The sequence below is a fragment of the Sorex araneus genome, chromosome 1 (genome assembly GCF_027595985.1).
Source record: "Sorex araneus isolate mSorAra2 chromosome 1, mSorAra2.pri, whole genome shotgun sequence".
Lineage (NCBI taxonomy): Eukaryota > Metazoa > Chordata > Mammalia > Eulipotyphla > Soricidae > Sorex > Sorex araneus.
The window spans coordinates 145,091,240-145,110,731 of record NC_073302.1 but is presented as its reverse complement, the minus strand read 5'-3'; the positions used below and the strand labels follow the sequence as shown (position 1 = coordinate 145,110,731).

General features: G+C 37.1%; 1 protein-coding gene across 1 annotated transcript in view; it reads left to right on the top strand.

Annotated features, from left to right (window-relative positions):
- ADAMTS6 (ADAM metallopeptidase with thrombospondin type 1 motif 6) overlaps window positions 1-19,492 on the top strand; it is a 264,427-nt gene that overhangs the window by 182,528 nt on the left and 62,407 nt on the right. Inside the window, exons 16-20 of the mRNA XM_004608478.2 lie at window positions 3,944-4,077; window positions 5,969-6,092; window positions 6,601-6,681; window positions 18,579-18,742; window positions 19,149-19,287. Coding sequence (XP_004608535.1) covers window positions 3,944-4,077; window positions 5,969-6,092; window positions 6,601-6,681; window positions 18,579-18,742; window positions 19,149-19,287 — 642 coding nt within the window. The remainder of the gene's footprint in view (window positions 1-3,943; window positions 4,078-5,968; window positions 6,093-6,600; window positions 6,682-18,578; window positions 18,743-19,148; window positions 19,288-19,492) is intronic.

Below are 19,492 nucleotides of genomic sequence, written 5' to 3'. Positions count from 1 at the left end.
ATAGTTGTTTCTGCCTATTTCTTCCACAAGCAAATACTGTTTTGATTTTTTAAGTTTTTCACCATTAGCTGGTATTGTCTGTTCCATAATGCCATATAGCTCAAATAATGGCCTATTTATTGTTTTGTGCAAAACTTATTTAAATTTAATGTTTTTAAGAAATATCCATGTTATTGCATGTTTGAGTAGTCCATTCTTTTTTATTACTGAGGAGTATTCCATTGTAACCACCAGTACATTTTTCCATTTGCTATTTCTGGAAAACCGAGTTGTTTCAAATTTTCAGATGTTATGAAATAAACTGCTATGAACATTTGTGTAAAAGTCTTTTTGTGAGCATATGTTTTTGCTTCTCTTGAGTAAATAAGAGTAAAATTACTGGGAAAGAGTATAGGAATGAGTTTAGTTTAAAAGAAATGGATAAATATCTTTTAAAAGTGATTGTACTACCAACAATTTTAATACCAATGTGTGAGTGTTCCATTTGTTCCAATTTCTTGCCAACATTTGGTGTTTTTAGTCTCCTTCTAGTGACTATATATCTCAGTGCAGTTTTAATTTACATTTTTTGATCATTGATTATGATCATGTGCTTATTGTTAACTTTTATGTATCTTATTTCAAATTTTCAAGTTCTTTGTCTACATTTAACTTATTTTTATGAATAGTTTTTATGTATGAAATTAGGGGATAAAGTGTTGGGGCTATTCCTGCTAGTATTTAAGGGTCGCATGCAAGACAAGCATCTCAATCCCTGTAATATCTCTCTAGCCCCACGAAATATATTTTATGAGCATTTTCTCATAGTCTGTGATTTTGCTATTACTTTTATTTTTATTTTTGGGTGCTTTTTTTTTCTTTTTGGGTCACACTTGGCAATGCTTAGGGGTTACTCCTGGTTCTACACTCAGGAATTACTCCTGGTGGTGCTAGGGGACCATACAGGATGCCCGGTTGGCCATATGCAAGGTAAATACCTCACCCACTGTACCATCAGTCTGGCCCCTGTTATTACTTTTAAAATAGTGTTCGGATGAGTATAGTATTTTAATTTTAATGAATTCTAATTTTACATTTTTCTTTTGTGATTTTGTGTTTTATGTTCAATCTTTATCTAAATTCAAGAAGACATTTTCTTTTCTTTTCTTTCTCCTTTTGGTTTTTTGGGACATCCCCACAGTGCTCAGAGCTTACTCCTGGCTCTGCACTCAGGGATCACTCTGAGGGCTCAGGTAACCGTATGCAGCAGCAGAGATCAAACCCTGCTCTGACACGTGCAAGGCAAGAGGCTTTCCTGCTCCACTATTTCTCCCTGCTATCTCCAGAAGACATTTTTTAAATGTTGTTTTGGTTTTTGTGTAAGATACAAATTTGGTCTTTATGCCTAGATCTATACCCTAAAATAATAGGACTATAGTGTGTATTTATAGTGGACTTGTGGATGCTACTTGTTTTGATGAATAATTGTTAATACCATGCTCATACTGTACTCTTGATCACGGTAACTAATTTTATAATTAATTACTAATTAAATAATTAATTACTAATAATTACTGTAACTAATTACTATAAGTGATTTTACACAGGTAAAATGAGTTCCCAAGTTTAATATTTCTTTCCGGAGTTCTTTGGCTTCTAAGTGCTTTGTACTTTTGTATAAATTTTAGAATTAAGTTTTCTACTAAAAAAATGTTGGGTCTATGATTGTTACCATTTTGAAACTATGGATCAATTCAGGGACAGCTGATATTTGAACGATATCAGATTTCTAAAGTTTATAAATGCTGTATTCTTCGTGTTTTCTATCTTTTCTCTTTTTATATTTTATGTAATGCCTTCTGGATGTGCTTTAAAATTTTAGGTGTAAGGTTTTGCATATCTTTTGGTAATTTATGCTTTTTATGTTATTGTAATTTAAAAAAATAGTACTTGCCCTATTGTATTTTTTAATTATATAGGAATTTCTTATAAATAGCTGCATTTTCTGGAAATATAGTCTCTATTTTAAATCTTTATGCTTTTATTTTCCTTAATGCACCAGCTTGTTTTTTCAGAGTAATTTGGGCATGTATTGATTATATGTATTTTCCTTTACTCTGTTAAAATGGTAAACTATTTTATGGAGTTTATAGTGTCAGTGCAACATTTTGTTCCTAGGATAAGTTGCATGTGCCAATAATTTATCTCTTTTAAATGTTACTGAATGACTTGACAATATTTTATATTGGATATTTGCATCTATGATCATAAGAAAGTTTGATTTGTAATTTTTTTCTTATTGTATTTTCAACAAGCATTAGTATTAGTTGCTCTGAATTCTAGAAATGCTTATTACATGATAGTTGTAAGATTGGTATTATTTAAAAAAAATAGATTTCAATTTTGGGGCCAGAGTGATAGTACAGGGTGGGACATTTGCCTTGCTCTGCTCCAAGCTGGGCTTAATTCCGGGAACTTCATATGTCCCCTGAGTTGGCCAGGAATGATCATTCCAAGCAAGCAGTGCCAGGAGTAATCCCTGAGCACTTCCCAGCATGGTTCATAAACAAAGCCGAGAATAGATTGCAAGAGTAAGTACACCTAGTGGGGCTGCAGCGATAGAACATACGGTAGGGTGTTTGCCTTGCACGCGGCCGACCCGGGTTTGATTCCCAGCATCCCATATGGTCCCCCGAGACCTCCAGGAGTGATTCCTGAGTGCAGAGCCAGGAGTAACCCCTGTGCATCTCCAGGTGTGACCCAAAAAGAAAAAAAGAAAGAGTAATACAACTAGACTTGACATTTTCTTTGTGAAAAAAAAATAATTGAAATTGAACTTCAATCTATAAAAGATTATTCTAATTTTGTTTTGTTTTGTTCTGTTGGCCAGTCCAGTGGTGTTATAAAATGTAATGTATTAACAAAAATTACATGTATATATCATAACATATATTTAAATTTTTTGTATCCAGCGCTTTTTTTTTTTTGCTTTTTGTGCTTTTTGGGTCACACCTGGCGATGCACAGGGGTTACTCCTGGCTCTGCACTCAGGAATTACCCCTGGCCATGCTCAGGGGACCATATGGGATGCTGGGACTTGAACCCGGGTTGGCTGCGTGCAAGGCAAACGCCCTACCCGCTGTGCTATCTCTCCAGCCCCATCCAGCGCTTTTTATTTTATTAAAAATATTTTTTATTGGGGCTGGAGCAATAGCATAGCGGGTAGGGCGTTTGCCTTGTAAGCGGCCGACCAGGGTTCAATTCCGAGCATCCCGTATGGTCCCCTGAGCACCACCAGGGGTAATTCCTGAGTGCAGAGCCAGGAGTAACCTCTGTGCATCACCAGGTGGGACCCAAAAAGAAAAAAATATTTTATTGAATCACCATGGGATACACAATTATTGATTGAGTTTTAATCATAGGATGCTCTAATACCTATTCCTTCACCAGTGTACATTTATTACCACCAGTGTCCTCATTTCACTCCCATCCCCCATGTCCCCCCTCCCCATGCAGTCTTTCTCTCTCTCTCTCTCTGATTCCTGCTTGAAGTAGTAGAGTTTTATTTATTAGTTTCAATAATAAGTGACTTATGTTGCAGAAATTCCTATTTGTAGTATGCAAGGTTATTGTTTCAAGTCTTCTTAAACTTTCCCCCTTTAGTTTTGTAAAATAGTGTTTATTTTCACCTATAGGTTAAAAACGTGATCCTCTATGATACCCTTTGATCTAAAATATTTTGGAATATTTGAAAATTTAAACCTTAAAACATTCTAGTGGGTCCTCCTTTAAGCTGTATATGCAATTAAAATAAATGAGATATTTTAGCAAAGAAAGAGATAAAAAATACACACCCAAGTACAGTTAGGAATGCTGTCTGTATGAATTTATTATAAATTTGCTTTGGATACTATGGAAGCACTGCTCCTTAAGAGAACCATTTGTTTCTCTTTACTCTGTCTAGGTGGGGTAAAACCTTGTGCATTGAACTGCTTGGCTGAAGGTTACAATTTTTATACTGAACGTGCCCCTGCTGTGATTGATGGGACTCAGTGCAATGCGGATTCACTGGATATCTGTATCAATGGAGAATGCAAGGTTGCTCAGATATAAATTTTACTCCCTTTAGTTGTGGTTATTTTTTGATAGTATTTCTTAGTCAATACTGTGCTCAAGAATGCTGTGATCTCTACCTTTTAGAGAAATTCCATTTTCAATAAGGATGATAGTACAGGCAATTAGAGAGAAAATGACCACTCATATGCAAACATCATGCAAATGTGGTTTATCCGGGTGTTCTAGTTAAGGCTATAAAAATTGTTAGAAATATTTTGGATTTAGCTTTTATTTTTAAAAATCCAAAGTCTCAAATTTAATCCTTATTCTTCTTCTCTATTTGCAATATGATAAGACACAGAGTGGATTAGGACTGTTTCTTGTGGCTGCCACGTGTCTTTACTAGAAGTTTACTTGATATGTTTTGTAACAATTTTCTCTCAAAGTGTGAAACCATTATGCCTCTCCTTTGTCTCCTTGGATACATTTATAATGGTTTTCATTATCGAGTTAGTCTATACCTTATTAAAGTATTTACTTCAGTGAATTAGCCAGACTGTTGGGAATTGTAGAAGCAAATCCATGCTCTTATTCCTAGAGCTGTAAATGAATCTTATCATAATAGAAAAAGCCACAAAAACCACTCTTCTCATAACTTTTTTCCTGGTTTGTTTTTGTTTTACTTTAAAGATAAGCACAAAACTAATCCCAGAAACTGAGAAAGAAGAAATAAATATACTGTCTCTTTTACTTGGTCTCACTCAAAACATCATGCAAAAGTTTCTGTCTTTCTGGCTACTTGTCTCTGAGTTCCAAATGTGGTATGTGTGAGTGTGTGTAGTGCATGTGTGTATGTGTGTATGTGTGTGTTACTTTATTTATTTGAGAGAAAATCTATTTCTGTGGTAGTGTTAAAAGTTTTTTCAGATTACAAAGATTCAGGTACAGATTTTGTTCAATGATTACACCAGTGACTAATGGTCAAATGTTTAAATATACACACACACACACACACACACACACATACACACACATACACACAACTAGGGGCTAGAATGACAGTAGAGTGGATAGGGTGCTTCCCTTACATGTACTTAACATGGGTTTAATCCCCGGCATCCCATATGGTCCCCTGAACACAGCCAAGAGTGATCCTTTAGTGCAAAGCCAGGTGTAAGCTCGGAGCACTGCATTTGTGGCGATAGATAGATAGATAGATAAGATTAAATGAAAATTTAAAAAGTAGAATTAAAGCTTTTAATTTTACATGTTTGGATCTCCTTTGGTTTATGGTCATTTTATTCATGCAGTGGTAAACAGATTTTTATTTTTGAAGATTTACTCAGGCAAGAATTTCACAAACTTGATGTTGACACTAGAAATTACAAATCCAATAGAGCCAGTGGTTTTCAAAAGGACAAACTCTAATGATAAGAGGCAAGATTCTTACTACTACAACCTGGTATAGGATCTTGTGTCATTTTTTTCTATTTCTTCATTTTTTAAAAAATTGAGTTTATAAGTAGAAGCCTGTGGCTTAACATTCTAATATTTAACAATTGGAGCATGGTGTATATTAAAGAGAGAATAAATCTAGATTAGAAATAAAAGCATACCTCCTTGAACTAGAGAGGCAGTACCAGCTGATAAGATGCTTGGTGTGGCAAACAAAACAAAAACAAACAAAATAACAAGCAAAAAGCATACATCCATGGGTAAGCAAAATTCTTTTCCTTCTAAACTTATGTGTTGAGATATGTTAGCTATACTACTTACTAGAAAGTGTAGGTAAAGATGGAAAAGGGGAAAATATTTTCTGTTTTGATTTCCTTTACTGGAAAATAAAAGAAAATAAACAAGTTACACTTTCTTGCTTAGTTATGGCTCCAAGAATCCCTCATTTGACACACTGAATATTCTTCTCTGTTTTCAGCATGTAGGTTGTGATAATATTTTGGGATCCGATGCTAGGGAAGATAGATGTCGAGTCTGTGGAGGGGATGGAAGCACATGTGATGCCATTGAAGGGTTCTTCAATGATTCGTTGCCCAGAGGAGGTGAGTGTGTAAAGAGAGCTCTCCCTCACACCTCTGGTGTACTTGGATTAGCCAAAACACTTCATTCCCCTCCCTTTACTTTTAAATTTCTTTATTTAGCTAGACAATGCCTACCCCTAAAAAAAGAAGTTTGCTTTCAGTCCTTTAAACATTAAATGAGACTTCTTCTATTTTAAGAAATTTATTTCCTTCAATCAACTTTATTTAGACATTTCCTCAAGATGGGAACTCCCACACAACATTGATATAAGGGCCATGTGTTGAGAAAAATAACAGCACGTGAACCAATATTACGTATATCAAGGCTTTGGCAATATCTTGAGATAATTGTAAGGAAAAAATACTCCACTGTATTCATTAATCTAAAGGGAAATTTGCTTAAATATCATAATTTATAATGTACAAAGTCGAAATAGGAGTAGCAGAGTAAGGAAACTGTTATACTGAACATAGAGATGCTCCCTTTTGGGCCAAGGCTACTTATTACTGGCTATTTTCTATGTTTCAGGATACATGGAAGTTGTGCAGATACCAAGAGGTTCCGTTCATATTGAAGTCAGAGAAGTTGCCGTGTCAAAGAACTATATTGGTAAGTAGCATATTTTTCTAGATTTTAAAAACTAATGAAGAAAGGTAACACTGTCATGATGAAAAAGATATTCTACTTTGAAGTGGAACCTTTTTCTGCTAAAATAAAGGAGTATGATAAGAGCTAAATAAATAAAATGATTATTTATAGATTACCCTTTGAGGGATTTTAAATCCTTTTTATTCAGGTATGATAAGGTATCATTTGTATCTAGAAATAAACTGAATATGAGCATATGTATCTAATTTTGTTTCCTCCCACTACTCTATATCTCTCTTTAATCCAAAACCATTCTTTTTTTTTAATTGAGGTTGAATTTGACATAGAAAATATTAGTTTCAGGGATAGAGCATAATATATTAATAAAGCTCCACAGTAGACCTTAAAAATAGGAAACATTGAATCCTAAATCTTATTGATTTCTCTTTTTTAGATCCTTTACATTTCTTTCTTTTTAAGTTTGACCTTTTAACTTTATTCCCCACCTTTTAGAAGTCTGTATTTAAAAGCTCACATTCATCTTTAAAAAGAGTATTATTTTAACTTGATTTTGTTAAATCACTGTGAGAGAGACCATCACAAAGCAATTTATGATTGGGTTTTAATCATATAATGTCCAATACCCATCCCTCCACCAGAGTATATTTCCCACCACCATTGTTACCAGTTTTTTCCCACCCCCCCACCCCACCCCTACACCCATCTGCCTCTATGGCAGTCACTTTTCTTCTTGTTCTCTCTCTCTCTCTCCCTCCCCCCCACTCTTTCTCCCCTTTTGTGCATTATACCTGAAGTTTTAGCAGATAAATATCTCCGTGAGATCTGTCCTGAGACAGTGGAGTCATACTAGGGGCATGGCAATAATTTTAGATTGTGAGATCAAGTGGCTGCCAGGTGCTTTGCTGGGGTGGGCACTGGCAAACCTGGCCCCTCCCCATGTACCCCATCTGTACAGCTTTACACAGGTCCGAGATTAACTGTGGTTTGTTACCTCTTTCGAGATTTATTTGTGGGTTTGTGAAGCAAGGCTGATAAATGAGCTGGAATGGCTGAGCTGAAGGTGATTTGTGGGCATGGCTCCCATGTACCTAACTTTTGCTGGTTTAATTTCTCTGGAAACTTGGTCCCGAGTTGTTGGAGTCTGGACAGCCTGAGGCACAGCAGCAATTTGGGGGTATCAGAAACCCTGAGGGCACCATCAGGCTGCTAATGCACTCACCCCCTGGAACCCAGTAGTGACAGCAACAGTGGCCCTGGCAGGGGCCAGAACTGGGTTCAGGGCTGCTACAGTACATGGCTTGGGCACTCTGAGTGGGCTGCAATAACCAGTCCAGCGGAACCTGACCGGGGCCACATGCCCCCCATCTCCAGTCTCCAGACAGTTGGCACTCAGGGAGGATTTTATCCATAATATGCTGTGGGCACTTAAGACTGGTTCACCGATGGTGAATTGTTAGGGCCCCATGATGGGAACCCCAAGGGTCACCTCAGCATCGGGACCTCAACACCCACACTCTCCAGTGGTGCCAAGTTGGATCCAAAGAACTCTAGACCCGTTAAAACTCTGCCACTGCATATGACACTGAGAGCTGCAATAGCTCTACCAACTGGTGGTCATACCGCCACCATCCTGGGCCAGTGTGTGGCAGTGGGTGACCAGATGGTTTTGTTTAGTGGTGTTCTGCCCGAGCCAGAATAGCTGAGGGGCACCCACATTCACTTATACAAACATTTGGTGCTCCCATTGGCTGTTCAGAACACTGAGGCTGCTGTCCCATCTTGACAATTTCTAAGAGCTCAGTTTCTTTTTATTTTTTCTAAATTTTTTATTAGTGAATCACTGTGATGTACAGTTGCAAACTTATTAACTTTTGTATTTGCATTTTATTCATACAGTGATTGTTTACCCATCTCTCCACCAGTGCCATTCTCCTCCACCAATGATCCCAGTATCCCTCTCACCACCCCCACCCCATCCCTCACCACCTCACCCTGCCTCTGCGGCAGGGCATTCCCTTTTGTTCTCTCTCCTTTTGGGTGGTTGGTCTGCAATAGAGTTGCCTTCATGTTTGGTCTATAGTCTACTTTCAGTACACATCTTTCAACCGAATGGGTCTTCCCAATATCCTCTACTTTGTGTTCCCTTAAGAAGTCAGATTCTTAACCCCCTTTACATTTCTAGAGTGTGTGTGAGTGTGTGTGAGTGTGTGTGTATTAATGCTTGAGAGTGAAACCAGGGCCTTATATGTGCAACCACTGAGCTACACATTCATCTATTTACTTTTTAGTATCAACTTGTGAATTTTCACACACACAAATATATAATTTGAAATTCACAAAAAGATAAAATTTAGATAAATTTGGAAGAAATTATATGTTTTTAAAACATCTTCCAATACATGGAGCATTTTACCTGTTCACTAGGTCTTTGCTTTTGTTCACCAACATATATTTTGTTCTTCTGCATATTTTTCTTAAATCCATCACTAAATGTTTTACTCTTTTTTATTTTATTTTAAATGGCATTATAAAAACATTTTTTTATTTTCAATCATTTATTATTGTATAGTATTTGATTTCATTAGTATTGACTTAGTTATATTTACCTATTCTAACAGTTTTTTTTGCAATTTTTTTTACATAGGTTGTTATGTATCTTTAAACAAAAGCAACTTTAATTCTGTCTTCCTGTTATTATGCTCCTCCTTTCCTTTCTTCTATCCTTCCTACTTTAGAGCAGTGGCCAGTACCTTCAGTCCAAAGCTGAATAAAAGCCAAAAAATACTTTCATTGTTACTGATCAGTTATTTTTACCATTAACTATGATGCTTAGTAGAATATTTATATACATATCCTTTATCAGGTAGAGGAAATTCCCATCTATTTCTAGTGTTCTAGTGTTCTCTTTATGAATTGGGTTAAAGTTTTCTCAGTCTATTACACAATCATATATTATTATTTTCTCTTTTTTTCCTGTGACTCTAGTAAGTGTATTGATTGGTTTTCAAATGATAAATCAAATTAGCATTTTGGGAACAAAAATCATTTGATCACAATGTATAATCCTAATATATACAAGTGATTCATGAATCACAAATCACGAAATCCCATTAATCACCGATTTCTCAGGCGGGCTCAGTAACATCTCATTTTGTCCTTTCCCTGAGATCTTAGAAGTATATCTCGACTCGGCCCTCCTAATGATGTTGCGCTGGGGGCTCTTCAGAGTCCCCATACAAGTGATTACTTCTACTAAATTTTTTTGCATCTTTTTGATGAAGCATTTTGGACTACAGACTTTTCCTGTAATGTCTTTGCTGGTTTTAAATATGATTAAATTATGATTAAATATGGCCTCATAATATGAGTTGGGAAGTGTTCTCTCCTCAAATTTCTGAAAAAGTTTGAGTCAAAATGTTACTGTCTCTTAATGTCTTCTACAATTTAATTATGAAGCCAACTGGACTAGTGTTTTCTTTGTGTGAAGTTTTTTAATTTAAATTTTAATTTTTGTAAGGGCCATAAATTGTAAAATTTATTGGTATAAAGTTGCATATTGTATTCCCTTATTATCTTTTAATATTTGTCACTTGTCATTTGTCCTGTTGCTCATCAATTTGCTCGAGTGGGTGCCAGTAATGTCTCCATCGGTCCCCGTCCTTCCCAATGCTGCCTTGTTGGGGGCTCTTTCAGGGTCAGGGGAACGAGGCCCATTATTTTCACTGTTTTTGGCATATTGAATAATACGCCATGGGTAGCTTGTCAGGCTCTGCCGTACGGGCAGGATACCCTTGGTAGCTTGCTGGGCTCTCTGAGAGGGACAGAGGCTTTTTGGGAGGCCTCTAATCGCCCTTACAGGTGCTCACAGTCTACCGAATGCAAGCTTTTGGTCGACTGGCATGTTGTAACAATCTGCACACTGACAAACTTGCACCTGCCTGCGTCTCTGGGCAGCACCTGTTGGTTCACTCTTCCACTCTCTTCTGGGAGCTTTGTTTTATAGTCTCTGAATCTTGGCCATTGGTGAGATTACATGGCGCCGGGGGCAGTTTGTGGGTATGACTCACAAGCTACTGAAAAACGGGGATCTGGGTGGAGGAGGCCCGGTCCCGATCTGAGCAGGCTTGGAGATCTCAGCCATAGTATCTACAATGATGAAAATACTTCATTTTCTCATTGGTAACTTGTATCTTCTTTTTAATTTGTCTAGTGAAGAGTTCATTAATTTTATTGAATGCATCTGTTGATAACCTGCACCTCATGTTTAACTTCTCCACACCAGCAAGGAATTCTGGGATGTTAATTTAGTGTGTGAGAATTCAGTTCCGTTTTGACACTATCTACTTAGAGATAGCCCTTTGAATAAGGGCTCAGTCTCACAAGAGCACCGTCCACTTCAGAAACTGGCCACAAGCCCAGGCAAGTCCTCGGGAGTTACCTGTGTTTCTGAACCACTAGCTACAGATTGGCAGTTCCCACCACCCCTCTTCAGAGATCAGGTGACCTTTGTAAGCCCAGCTTATTATCTGTTTCTTACTGGCAGACTATAAATCAAATGCTCCCAGGACTCTCTCTGCAGGTTTGATTAATCTGCTAGAATGGCACATAGAACTCAGGAAACACAGTTACTTACTCACCAATTTATTACAAAGGACACCAAAGGATAAGAAATCAACCACCAGAAGAGAAACACAGGACAGGGTCCCAGAACAAAGAAGCTTCTGTCCTCATGGGGCCGAGGCTGGCACATGGAAGTGTTCTGGTCGCCTAATGTGGAAATATTCTCTGCTTGGGTTTTTATTGAGGGTCCAGTTGAACTCAACCTCTAGCTTCCCTCCTCTCCCTAGTGGTCTAGTGTTAGGGATTTGAAGGTTCTTTTGTTTGGTTGTTTGTGTGTGTGTGTGTGTGTGTGTGTGTGTATGTGTGACTGGTTTTGTTTTGTTTCTTTGTTTCTGGTCTACCCCAGGTTGTGCTCAGGGATTTCTTCTGGTTTTGTGCTTAAGGATCACTCCTGTTTGTGCTCAGAAAACCACGAAGTGTTAGGGATTGAACCGACATTGGCCACTTATGCCCTGTACTATTTCTGTGGCCCCCTGAAATTTTACGTTTTATTTTCTATTCCCTTGAAATTAGTCTCTTCACTATACTTGAAAGACACTTTTTTGGGGAATTGGGAGGTGGGGGGGTCACAACCGGTGGTGCTCAACACAACAGGGGTCACAACAGGTGGTGCTCCTGGCTCTGCACTCAGGAATTACTCCTGGCTGTGTTCAGGGAACCATGCGGGATGACAGGGAGCAAACCTGGGTCGACCATGTACAAGGCAAACGCCATACCTGCTGTACTATTACTCCAGCATGAAAGACACTTCATAACATTCTTAGCATTCAAAGTATTACAAGACTTTTGAGGAATTGTGAGATTTGTAAGATAGAAATTATAAATGAAGAGCAAATATGTATACAAAATATAAATATATGTATTATGCATATTTGGTCACTAATGATATGTATATGTCTTATAAATCACAATACTGGATGACATTTCCAAATAAGCTTTTGGTCCAAATTATTTTTTCTATTATTTGTCCATTTTCTGTTACATTTATTTCCTTTTTATTCACTTTTAAATTTATTTTTTTAATATTTCAAGATAGAAACTTAAATCTTTGAAAACCATTTTGTCTACTCTATCAGGTAAAGTATTTGCCTTGTATGAAGCTTACCTGATATTGTATAGTCCTTACCTGATACTGTATAGTCCCCTGAGCATGGCCAGGAGTCATCAAAACAAAAACAAAAGCAAAAACAAAATTTATTTACTCTAACATAAGCATTTTTCAGTATAATTTTTAAAGTACTGTTTTAACTTCATCCCACATATCTTGATTTGTGTTTTTAAATGTTGCAATGCAATGTTATATCAATAAGAAAAAAATGTATTAAGACCTCATGATTTACAAAGTTGCTCATAAATGACATTCAGGCATACAAGTTTTTACTTTAGTTAGACATCAATTTAAAACACTTTTATCTACCATGTGAAGCATAGTTTAGAAGGCATTATTAAATTTTTTAATATTTGGAAGTTCTCAGATTCTTTTTGTTACTGATTTCGAGTTTAAGTCTACTATGGGCAAAGAACATCCTTTATATGATTCTAGTTCTCTTATGCAAGCTTGCTTCATGGCTCAACATGTGGTCTATTTTAGTGAATGTTCCATGTTCCATGTGCTTGAAAAGAATGTATATATTAGCGTTAATTGGTTTAGTATTCCACAAATGTCAGTTCGCTTGAATTGATTTTGCTCGAGTATTCCCTGTTCTTGCTGACTTTCTATCTTCATGTTCAAATGATAATACTCAAAGATTCATACTTTATGACTAAACTAGAATTGGAGATTTGTTTACTTCTATAACTTTGTAAGTCCCCTGCTTCATTTACTTGAAAATTCTTGCCTAGACACTTAAGACTGTTACCATATATCCCGTAGACATATTGAGCATATCATTATATCAAATTCTTAAAGTCTGTGGCTGGAGCAATAGTACAGTGGGAAGTGCGCATCCCTTGCACACAGCCAACCTAGGTTAGAACCTCAACATTCCATATGGTCCCCTGAGCCCCACCAAGAATAATTCCTGAGTGCAGAGCCAGTACTCCAGGTATGACACAAAACAAATTCTTAAAGTCTGTTTTGTTTGCTAGTCTAGTCATCCAGATTTCTTCTGATTAGTCATCATGTGTTAAGATGTTTTTACTCATTTTTTCACGGGTATTTGTCTCTGAATTTAAAGTGCTTTATTGGTAGGGGCTAGGGAGATAGATCAAAGGGCTGGAGTCCGTGCTTTGTATGGGAGAGGGATCCCTAGGTTCAAGCCCTCATACACCGTGTTTCCCCACGCACCACTGAGAAAAACCACTGTGTGTGGCCCCCAATCCAAAAAACTAAAAACAAAACAAAACAAAAACTAAGATCAATTAAGATATGTTTCTTTTATAATTCGGGAGTCTGCATCTTGATTTCTTTTTGTGACTAATAATCTTTGTGTTTGTTTTTTAAACCGAAATCTATAGAGTTAGGTGGAAAGGGTTTGACAGAACTTTTCTGTTGAGGGACACACACTAAGTAAATACCAGAACTGTAGTCTGTATCACAGCAATTCACTTCTGTCAATGTGAAAGCAGATATAAATGACACATCATTGAAAAAGCAGGGCTGTGTCCAATAAATATTCATTGACAATAAAGGTTAGGGATCATACTTGCCAAGGCCCTGTTTGGATATTTGTATTTTGTTTTGTAGGAATGCCATTGGATTTTCTTCCACTCTGCTTCTTTCCTATCTGTGCTATATCCTGTTTATTTTGTGTATGCTTTGTCTTAGAGTAATGAAGTATTTTACAGTACACTTATTGTTCCTCAGTTATAGACTAATAGACTAATATTAATTTATTTGTTGTTCTGTTTAATTAGTGGTTGTTACAGAGTTTACAAAATGCACTGGTAGTTTATCATAGCACAATTTTAAATAATATTACCCTATTCTGTTTAGTGTAAGATTCTTACAATTTGCTTTCATTGTCTCCTACCATCTTTTGCCCTATTTTTGTTTTTCTCCTTTTACAATGCTGCAGAAATTCAAGGGAATAGCTTATTACCTCTCTGTGCATAGGACATAACTGTGCCCACTTCCCGAATTCCAGTGTCACCCCCCGCCACCATAAGGACTCTTTTACCTTGTCCTCTCACTACATCCCAGCCACCATAACTTTCACCAAAAGTAAGAGTTACCACTGTTTGCCACTTCACTTGCTTTAGTTTCTATATTCCACCTCTGTATGTAACCAGCTGGCAACTTTCTGTCACTTCCTTATCTATTTAATTTAGCAAAGTTACTTTAACATCTACCGAGGATTTACTACCATTTTATTTAATCAATAAAAATGTAATTATTTTATTTTATTTTATTGCTTTTTGGCTCATACCTGGGGACGCACAGGGGTTACCCCTGGCTCTGCACTCAGGAATCACCCCTGGCTGTGCTCAGGGGACCATATGGGATGCTGGGAATTGGACCCGGGTTGGCTGCGTGCAAGGCAAACACCCTACTCGCTGTGCTATTGTTCTAGCCCCAAAAATGTAATTATTTTTAAAAATTATAATTATTTATGGGCTGGAGCGATAGCACAGCAGTAGGGCATTTGCCTTGCACGCAGCTGACCCAGGTTTGATTCCTCTGCCCCTCTCAGAGAGCCCGGCAAGCTATGGAGAGTATTTCGCCCGCACAGCAGAGCCTGGCAAGCTACCCATGGCGTATTCGATATGCCAAAAACAGTAACAACAAGTTTCACGATGGAGATGTTACTGGTACTCTCTCAAGCAAATCAATGAACAACAGGACGACAGTGATAGTGACAGTGATAATTATTTATATTTCTTATATAATTTATATAGAATTGTATAAATTTATTATATAAATATATATTTAATATATATTTATTATATAAACATATAACTTCTTTATTACCATTTTATTTAAATTTACTATTTAATTTATTTAGAATTTACTCAGTATCAAGCTACTAAGAGTTTACTGCCTGCACGAAGGAGAGCCTGGCAAACTCCCCGTGGTGTATTCATATGCCAAAAACAGTAAAAATGATGGGTCTCATTCCCCTGAACCTGAAAGAGCCTCTAATTCAGCACTGTTGGGAAGGACGAGAAAAGAGAGATTGCTAAAATCTCAGGGCTAGGATGAATGGAGATGTTATTGGGCCCGCTCGAGCAAATCGATGATCAATAGGATGACAGTGATACAGTGATACAGTGATACTTTAACTTCTATTTTGTGGCAAATGAAAATTATTTTTAAATGACAGAATAATACCCCAATTTTTTTTATATCCCATCTTTTAGAAGCTTGCTTTTGAGTTTTTGTTTGAGTGAGTCCAGAGTAACACCTTTTATTGACGAGGTTGCTCAACAGCAGAATGGCATGGTGCATCTTGAATCTCTGTAGAATGCAGCTGAAACTAAATTCTCATGCTGGGAATTGTTTTCTTGTAACACCCAGGTAGATACCCTTACCCTGCCAATAACCTGGATTTATGGAGTTTATCCAATAAATGGGCTAGAGCAATAACACAGTGGGTAGGGCGTTTGCCTTGCACGAGGCCGACCTGGGTTCAATTCCTCCATCCCTCTTGGGAAGCCCGGCAAGCTACCAAGAGTAACTCACCCACACAGCAGAACCTGGCAAGCTACGCGTGTCAAAAACAGTAACAAAAAGTCTCACAATGGAGACGTTACTGGTGCCCGCTCCAGCAAATTGATGAACAATGGATGACAGTGATACAGTGATCCAATAAATACACAAAGTACTATTCAACAACAGAATCCTTCCTTCTCTACTAGTCCTGGTTCTACAAATTCCAGCTATTGTAACCTTCCAATTTTTATTTTTTTAATTATTTTTTTTTATTTCATCCCTGACTTCTACTTTAGTGAGAACACTTTGTTCTGTTTAGCTCTCTTCTATGCTGACAAATTATTTCTAGGAAGAAATCTGAAGAGTTGATATGAATCAACTTCCTTCCTTCCTTGACTGAAGGAATGTCTCCTAGCCAATGTCTCAGGACATATGATTCATACATTTTATGAGTTTTCTCATTGTTCACAGTGTGAAGCAAGGCTAGCATCAGTCATTTCAACATGCAAAGAAACGAAAGTTCTTTTTACTTGATGATTGATCTTTTGAGACAGATTTAGTTTCTACAGAGGTACTTAGTGAGACCCGTATGATTCCCTGTTGTCTTTCAAATATCATCGCTTATACCTTAAATTTTTGTTTCTTTGCTTTTTGGAGAGGTCATACCCAGAAGTGCTTAACGCTTACTCCTTGCTCTGTGGTTGAGGTCATGCGAGGTCTTACCTGCTGTACAGATTCCTATAATTATTCATTAAGCCCAGTTTGTTTTCTCCCTTCTTTCTTCTGTTGACAATCCTTATTAGGATGACTGGGGGTCATATATACACTTGAGTGTGGTGCTTGTACCTTTGGTTATAGAGTCTGCCAGATGTTGTCCATCAATTTTGGTGCCTACATACTTGGCCATGGTAATGCTTGGACACTGCTTTCAAGGGTCAGACAATTTAGTTATGGTGCTTGTACACCTGGAATCAATGTAATCAGAAATTGCTTTGGCACCAGGGATTACAGAATTGCCAGGATTATACTTGGTGCATGTGGCAGCCACAAGAATCAAACTCACCATCTCATGCTTGCAAGACCAACATTTTAACCACTGAAGCCACTTACTCCAGTTCCTCATTTAAGGCTTATTTCCTTGCAGATTTTTTTTTGTCTTGTTGACTTGCCCAGTGGTGAAAATAGCAAAATTGTTTTGCTATTGATGACTCTCCTTAGGCCTGTGAGTAGTTGCCTTATTCATTCTATATAGAGAGATAGATATTTACACACACATACACACACACACACACACACACACACACACACACACGAGTGCTAGTTCTCTTGATGTATTGAATCCTAACTCATTGTAGAATGTCCATCATCCCTGGCTCTTATATCCTATCTTTTTTAAAGAATGAAATGTATTTTGTGTGATTTAAGTATGACTGTCCCAGCAATATTTTGGCTATCACTTGCCTTTATCACTGTTTTCCAATCTTTTATATTGAGTCTGTGTGTCATTGGAGTTCAATTGAGTATTCTGTAAATAGCCTAAAGATTGGATTTTATTTACTAATTCATCTGGCTATTCTGTACCTTTTGATTGGTGAGTTTATGCCATTGACATTTAATGGTTATTGATATAAAATAACTTATTGGTATGTTTCTATATAAACTCTGGGTATTTTCTGCTGTTTGTCTTACTCTTTTCTTCTCTTATTTTCTCTCCTTGTCCTGACTGGGTTTTATTTCTTTATAATTTAGTTCTACTTTATTCCATTGTTCTCTTGTCAGCCTGTGTGCCAATGCCATAGATTCTACCCATATTTAATTTAATTGCTTTTTTAATTAATATTCAAATAGAAAGTCCCTTTCTAGTTTCTATGTTACTCTTCCTTCCTTCCTTCCTTCTTTCCTTCCTTCCTTCCTTCCTTCCTTCCTTCCTTCCTTCCTTCCTTCCTTCCTTCCTTCCTTCCTCCCTCCTTCCCTCCCTCCCTCCCTCCCTCCCTTCTTTCTTTCTTTCTTTCTTTCTTTCTTTCTTTCTTTCTTTCTTTCTTTCTTTCTTTCTTTCTTTCTTTCTTTCTTTCTTTCTTTCTTTCTTTCTTTCTTTCTTTCTTTCTTTCTTTCTTTCTCTTTCTTTCTCTTTCTTTCCACCTTTCTTTCTTTTTTTCTTTCTTTCTTTCCACCTTTCTTTCTTTCCTTCTTCCTCTCTTTCTTTCCTTCTTCCTTTCTTTCTCTCCCCTTTTCCTTCCTTCTTTTCTTTCTTTTCTTTTTTAATTTTTTGGATCACACCCACAATACTCAGGGGTTACTCCTGGCTTTGCACTCAGGAATTACTCCTGGCAGTGCTCGGGGGAACTTACGGGATGCTAGGGATTGGCCTCATGCAAGGTAAATGCCCTACACTGTACTATTCTTCCAGCCCACTTCACTGTTAGTCTTAATCCCAGTTATTCCTTTCATCATAATTGTCTTGCTAGATTCACATGTTTATTCCCTCAAACAAACCATCTATTTAGTTTTAGTTTTATCAATATCATTACTGATAAAACATCTTCTTGATGTTTACATGAAGAATTGGCATCAAATTTGCATTTAAGAAAATGGTCAACAGTGTTATTTGTAAATGGAAATGACTTCTATTGTATATGCTGGTGCATTTATTTATCTATGAAACTGGAGTGTGATATTTTTTTTTCAGCTTTGAAGTCTGAAGGGGATGATTACTATATTAATGGTGCCTGGACTATTGATTGGCCCAGGAAGTTTGATGTTGCTGGGACAGCTTTTCACTACAAGAGACCAACTGATGATCCAGAATCCCTGGAAGCTCTGGGCCCCACCTCAGAAAATCTCATTGTCATGGTAAGTGTGTTTTTGTTTCTTCATTTCCACTCTTTATCCACTAGTATAGTAAGAAGGAGCAGGCTTTATTATCTTAGTTTTATAGTTGGGGAAGCTAAGGTTATTAAAGCTAACAAGAGCGTAGAACATGTAAAGTTTAAGGCGTGTACTATTTTCGTTTGATTATTTGATCTTTTCAATGCCTGCTTGAATAATATTTTTATAGCCAAACAAGGCAAAGTGGAGAAATGGCTTCAAACTAGCCATGAAAATGGAAGGAATAAATCATTGCATGTGTTCTAAAAGTTATCTTAAATGTTCTGTAAGACTTACGTGATGACATTTTTCTTCTTCAAAAGAAACAGTAAATACCTGAATGAAGGCTCATTGCATTTTAATTATCTTCACCAGTTGTTTTCAATGGCAGGTTCTGCTTCAGGAACAGAATCTGGGGATTAGGTATAAATTCAATGTTCCTATCACTCGGACTGCCAGTGGAGACAACGAAGTGGGTTTCACATGGAATCATCAGCCTTGGTCAGAATGCTCCGCGACTTGTGCTGGAGGTAAGACACCCACTAGGCAGCCCACCCAGCGGGCAGAATGGAAAGCAAAATATGTTCTGGGTTGTGCTTTGTGTTTGCTAAAGAAGCTAATTGGAAACATTTCTTGCAGGTTTGCTTCAAGCTGTAATTTAGCAAAAGAAACTTTAATTATATTACATTATGTTTGTTTTTAACCTCATGTAATTTGTACAGATTTGTTGGTAAA